We start from the raw sequence: 6,135 nt of genomic DNA on the forward strand, positions 1-6,135 counted from the left end.
TTTATGAAATTAAGGACTTTACAGTTCATCCAAACCATTTGAGCCACAGTTAATACGTTTAAAAAGGAAAAGAAAAATAAATCTCTGCCTTAAACAATTTTCCACTGAATATTTTTATTTCAAAATGTGGTAACAGACATGATCCTACAACATTTGTTTTAAGGTTAGATCCTGTGAGTTGCGTTCAGGAAAATAATTCATGAGGTAAGTTCTGGGATCAAAGGTTAATTGTTAAATTATTCATTGTTCTCTGAAATGATGATGCTTGAACACAGCGCCACTGGACTACTAACGTATTCAAACATTCAAGTTTACAAAACACAAGTTCACACAGAACTGATGAAGACATTTGTGAAATATCCTACATGCATGTTTCATTCAAATGTCACACAAACAGTTTGTAGAGATGTTACCCTAAAGACAACAACTGATGCTTGTGCAACTCATAGGCAGTAGGTAAACTTAGGTTTCTGCAGCCAGAGGTCTCTTCAGTCCGTTTTGAAAATAGCGCCCTCTTCTGGTTAAGACAAACACTACAACCACTGATTCAACTTCCCACGTCATGAGAACTCGTACCTTAAAAAAGATAATAAAACTTCACATCTGTAAGAAACGTGACATAATCAATTTGTTAGATTAAATCTCTTTCTGCTTTAGAGCACACACAATAAAAAGTCCATCATATAACTCAACAATAAAACAGAGACGAGCATTCAAAGGTGGGAAACTGGTGGTCCTGCACTGGATGGCGTCCTAATCTGTGCTGCAGTCCTGGCAGGCATCATGAGAATCACGCCAGTCCACTACGACCAGTACGAATGTGGCGATGTCAAAATAACTTGTTCCTATTGATCCTGAATCAGGAACTATCAACGTGGTGGAGCTTTTGGTCCTGTCTTCACTTCTTCACTGATCAATCACATTTCTGCAACATTAACAAAAAGTATGTCATTTTAAAAAGTGTTATTTAGTTATAACAGAAATAATTCTAGGCGTGTATGATCAGTGTGAATTCATTATGCATACAGACTGCATACAGTCTCATCAGTAATTTCTGCAGTTCTCTGACCATAAATACAAGCAAAATCTGTAATATAACAGAGCATCGTCCATTTACAGTACAGTAGATATCAGTTTATTCTTGGTAATCAACACGGCAAAAATGTGTGACTTTGTGTCCCAATGCGTTGCTGTCTACCAACCAATCACAAGCTGTGGACTGTCTTTAAGTTCTTTGCGTTGTCTACCACAGCCAGCTGTCCAGATGCCGAACGCAGTAACAGGACTGCTCCAGGATGGCTGACAGCTCCCCGTAGCTCTGCTCCTTCCAGGTGGGGAGCAGCCTCTCATTGTTGAGGGCCTGGAGTTTCGGAGTCCCCTCCCTGAGGACGTGATAGAGGCAGGGCCAGCGGCTCTGGATCCTCAGCCTGGTCCTCCGGTCCAGTGTGATGCTGCGAACAATCTTCTTGGCCTGAAGCTCTCTCAGGGCAGGAAGTTTCAGAGAGGAGAAGACCAAGCCTCGGCTGGGAGACACGTCAAGGAACTCCAGTGACTGAGACTCGAGAGTGTACGAGATTCCCAGGTTCCTCATGGGCACCAGGATGTGTAACGTCAGAGACTTCAGGTTGGGCAGAGATTTGGTGAGGTTCTGCAGAGTCGAAGGAGTCACTCCTTTAAAGACCCAAAAGTATTTGAGCTCAAGGACTCTGAGCTGCTGGAACTGAGTGAGCAGTGACACGGAGACGTCCGACCAGTCGAAGTGGATCCGCATCTTGGAGATGCGCGGGCAGCTCTGTGTGAGTTTGGTCAGCAGCTCCTGGAAACTGGTCAACTAGTGAGTCAAGGTGAGAAAACAGAATTATATCAAACAGTATGTGGCTGCTGAAACTATAAAAAACATATTTTCGTCAAAACGGAGGACCCTTTTCATAATACGGTGAAATTAGTATGAAGAGCAGCATAAAGAAAGTCAATGTTCTGTTGAGTCCACATTGAACAGAAACTTTTCCCACAAACTTTTCAATAAATATTTTAATGATTTTTTATAATTATTATTTATGAACAATAAATGATTATTTATTTTTTATATACTATTTCTTATTTATTGACTAGATAATATTAGGACTGCAATTAATGTGTATTTATATTGATTTCCTTTTATAATGATCTTTTTTAGACGATAAAAGCGGAGAAGTTAGAGAAAAGAGTTTTTGAAATAAGTCACTCATTACACAGATTACTACATTTTTCTGCTTATCAGCTCATCAGTTTATTGACATTTTTGGAACCTTTAAATATGGTTAACACTCTGCTCAAGCCTTAGTGTCCAAAATTATGTTTATGCTTCCTGACTGGAAATCGAACTATCCACCTTTAATTTGTTTTCATTATTTTTGTACCGCAAAATTATTTTACGAGGGAAGCATTTATTAACTTTGCTTTTGAAACGTACTTCATTCACAATTTTTCATTGAGACTCTTACGCTCTGCTTTATCGGGTGTTCTGGCAAAGACAAGGAAATCTTCAGACACTGTTTACTATCGGTCATCAGGATGCAGATTACTGAGGTGAACAAAGTTCAGTTCCTGCAATCACAATACGTAACATGGCGACATTTTCATTTTTAAAACAAAACAGTAAAAACACTTCACCTGGTCCATCTTGGTGATGCTGTCCTGGTGTGAACTGGAGCTGGAGTGAACCCTGAGGTCCAGTGGCTCCAGGAGAGTAAAGGTCCAGTTCAGGTCCAGGTGGCTGAGGTCTCTGCAGTGGACGTTGTCCAGCAAGTGAGACAAAAGTTCTCCCCAGTTGTTGCAGCGATCCCCCAGGTCGAAGCTGGCCTTCAGCGTGAGCAGGCTGGCTCTACGGGAGATGAGGTGGTGGGTGTAATGGTGCACCCAGGATTTCCATCTCTCAAACTCGCGGTTGGAAACGAGCAGCCCCTCCTGACCCAAGTGGAAGACACCTCGACGGGAATAGTCCGCCACCCGCCAGAGCTTCCAGGAGCGGATGATGCAGCTCCAGCTGAAGCAAACTAAAGCGCAGCTGCATTTATCCACTTCGCTCAGAAAGGAAAAGACGTGCAGCTGGCATTCCACCGGCAGCAGGTTGAAAGGAAAATAGTCGTCCACGGGTTTCCGCCGGCTGCTGACAGGAACGAGAGGTCTTTTTCGTGGTGACATAACGGCAGAAGGAAATAATGCAGCTGACCAGTGGTGGAGGTCAGAATCTCCACCGGGTGGTCTTGTGGTCTGAGCGTGCCATAAAAGTCTGGTCTGGTGAATTCCTGAACATAAAGTCGGGAGACAGAAAGTTATTTTAACAGTTCACCTTTCCTTTCTCTGTTTTACATTATTTTAAGTACTAAAATGTATGTAGCACTTGGTCCACATAATTGTGTAAGAATTTGGATAAAATAGGAGGAAACTAAGGAGCTACTGTTGAAGATGACAACTATAAAACTGTAAATGTAAATAACGGTGATGTAAATAATGGTACTTGTGGTTTATGTGGTTTATTTCTAGTTTCTTTGTAGGTTAATCATCTTCTTCACTGCAACTCCATTGTTGATGATTTTAGTATTTCTATTATATTTCGTTGAATTGTGTGTTTGCGTAAATATATTTTCAATATGAACGAGTATAAAGTCGTCGCGTTTACGTAAATCAATTGGACTTCTACTCGTTCTCTCAGTATTTATAATTGATCATTGATCAATTCTCACCGTTTCTTTGACTGCTTACAGGCCGTTAATAAAACAAAACCCGGCCGTGCTGTTGTAAACACAGCCGGCTTCTCTGCTGCTAAACCAGAGTTCAGTGACAGGCCGGTTTGGAACGTGATTCCAGGTTATTTTTGTGACATTTTCCTGTCAGATTCTTGTGAAACAACAGCGCCACGTTTTCAGACTCTAACTATATTCACCCACGAAATCTCTTGACTATCACTAAAATAAAAATGCTGTCGTTACCTTTTCGACGAAAGCTCTCCCTTCCGTGATCACTTTAAGCTAACCTAGCTGGCAAAGATGCGACAAACCAGAAGATTAACTTTGAAACAACACATTGTTGAGTTCGTGGTGGTCGACACTCAAACCCTGGATACTGGTGACTCCACAGACACGTACACAAACCTCAACCTGAACGACGAGCTCTTAATAACTAGGCCGGCTAGTTAGCTGCCGAACAGCTGAGCTCTGTTGATAGTTTTGTGACTAGTGGCTAGTGACGTCATCAATGTGCGTTTGGCTGCGCGTTTTCGAACCACGGCGCTGCGCCGACGGGCGGAGTTAGAGAGGGGGAATAATTGTTACTAATTGTACTAGTAATGCTAGTACTGATACTAATAGTGATAGTAGTAATTCTATCTACTATGTACTACGACTAGTATTAGTATTGGTACTACTACTACCGAGTCAGAAGTGAACAAGGCAAATCAGAGACTGCAACATCCTGCGACACACCTGAATTCAAAATTTTACCCTGACCTACACATTTTAGTGCCTCTGGCTTCCTGAAAATGTTGCTTTTTTTTGTTTTGTGATTATATTTCATCAGGTTGCAGAAATGTCAACCTAAAAATTATAAAAGAGACAATTTGACCTTGACCTAGTTTTTCAAGGTTAAGGTTGTGGTGTAATCTTCGTCCACTAGCCTCCCTGAATATATAACCCCTTTTGTTTCGTCTTTCTTATCTAGTTGCTGAGATAATGTGCAAAAAAATGTACAAAAGTTTAAATTTGACCTTGACCTAGTTTTTTCAAGGTCAAGGTCATCATCTTATTTTTTTCCCCCTTTGCCGCCCGAGTAATGTGCTTTTAGTTTCATCTTTCTATCTGCAGTGGTTATGAAGATATTTGGTGGACGGACGGACGAACACATAAACACTGGCAATTACAATACATCACGGGATGTAATGATTCGCGGGATGTAATGAAGAGGCTGCTTAGGGCCCTCTTAGCCGCCAGGGGGCCCCCAAGAATAGGTTGACTAAACTGGGTTAGTATGAGTAGTGTCCACTTTTGTCCGTTGCATTGGCATCAAATAAGGGTAAAACAAAAACAAACTGAAATCTTACTTTTGGAATCATTTTACTGACTAAGCTGAAAAGAGCATTACTTTGATGTATCGTCACCTGAGGAATAAAACAAAAGGATTTGATTGAAATGTTAAAACACCAAAATGAACTGAACCGAGCCATTTATATGATTTAGTACTGAGTTAATGTCTGAATCTTATAATCTAATTTGGAAGCAGATGTATTACAATCTTTTTGGTTGCTCTGAGTCAGATGTGTGGAAGGACAGAAAGTCAGAATAACATAATCCAGCAGCTCAGAGCAAATGTCATGAGGCCTTGCCAAGAGATCCCGGAGGCATGAGAAATCACCCAAATAGAAATAGAATACCCAGAAATCCCAAAAGATCTGTATCTTTAAAAAGTAAAGGGAAACAAATGAGATGTCCATAGTTCTCAGAGATTAGCATCATGAACTAAATGTTCTGTCTATTGATTAAAGTCTGAATACAAAATGTTTCCTATCTGATGGACAGGGTAAGAATTAGTGCTCAACCATCTGCTCCAGGCAGATCAACCTGTTGAACGGAGCGCTACAGACACAGAGGTCAGAGGTCATGATGGTAGAAGATTTAATCTTAAAGCAGGGTCTCTCTGAGCTGATGGAGACAGGTATCCATCTGGTTCAATTGTTGAGTAAAAGTAAAGCAATGCTGTTTCTGCCCTAGAAGTGTGTTGTAGCAGAAACCTGACCTCACTGAATTAGAATGAAAGTAAGTACGATTTTGATAAATGCTGCCGTGACTTAGATTGAATTATAATTGAAAATGTTTGTTACAGGCTGATGCTTGTTCTTTTCTGTGCTGTCAAATCAATGCTCATGATATATTTGCTCAATAATAACAATAATTCTTACTAAATGGCCGATTAATAAATGTGTGCACTGGTTTTATTGTGGACACAATGAGGGATATTTTTGATGTATGTTGAAGAAGTTTGGATTTTGGTGAAGAAGGTCTTTGGAAGGCTGGATCACTGCATCGCCTGCTCAAATGTCCAGTGTCTCAGAATCCTTGGAATCCTGCAGTGTGTATCACTGCAGGATTAAAGAGTGTGTTT

At 40.8% G+C, this 6,135-nt stretch overlaps 1 protein-coding gene across 1 annotated transcript; it reads right to left on the reverse strand.

Moving 5' to 3' along the window:
* Positions 1-110: 110 nt before the first annotated feature.
* Positions 111-4,208, reverse strand: si:dkey-12e7.1 (uncharacterized protein LOC557553 homolog). The gene is made up of 4 exons (XM_068313454.1): positions 3,972-4,208; positions 2,653-3,287; positions 1,203-1,831; positions 111-925 (listed from the first exon to the last, which is right to left on the reverse strand). The coding sequence occupies exons 2-3, from the start codon at positions 3,181-3,183 to the stop codon at positions 1,244-1,246; spliced, it is 1,119 nt and encodes a 372-aa protein (XP_068169555.1). The 5' UTR covers positions 3,184-3,287; positions 3,972-4,208; the 3' UTR covers positions 111-925; positions 1,203-1,243.
* Between the last annotated feature and the right edge of the window lie 1,927 nt (positions 4,209-6,135).

Source organism: Antennarius striatus, chromosome 4 (genome assembly GCF_040054535.1).
Source record: "Antennarius striatus isolate MH-2024 chromosome 4, ASM4005453v1, whole genome shotgun sequence".
Classification (NCBI taxonomy): Eukaryota; Metazoa; Chordata; class Actinopteri; order Lophiiformes; family Antennariidae; genus Antennarius; species Antennarius striatus.

What these genes read in the sequence shown, in the direction of transcription:
- si:dkey-12e7.1 (XM_068313454.1), bottom strand. Translation starts at nt 3,183, where the DNA reads ATGTCACCACGAAAAAGACCTCTCGTTCCTGTCAGCAGCCGGCGGAAA. An exon ending in GCATCACCAAGATGGACCAG is followed by an intron (nt 1,832 to 2,652) that starts GTGAAGTGTTTT and finishes TTGACTCACTAG; the next exon opens with TTGACCAGTTTCCAGGAGCT.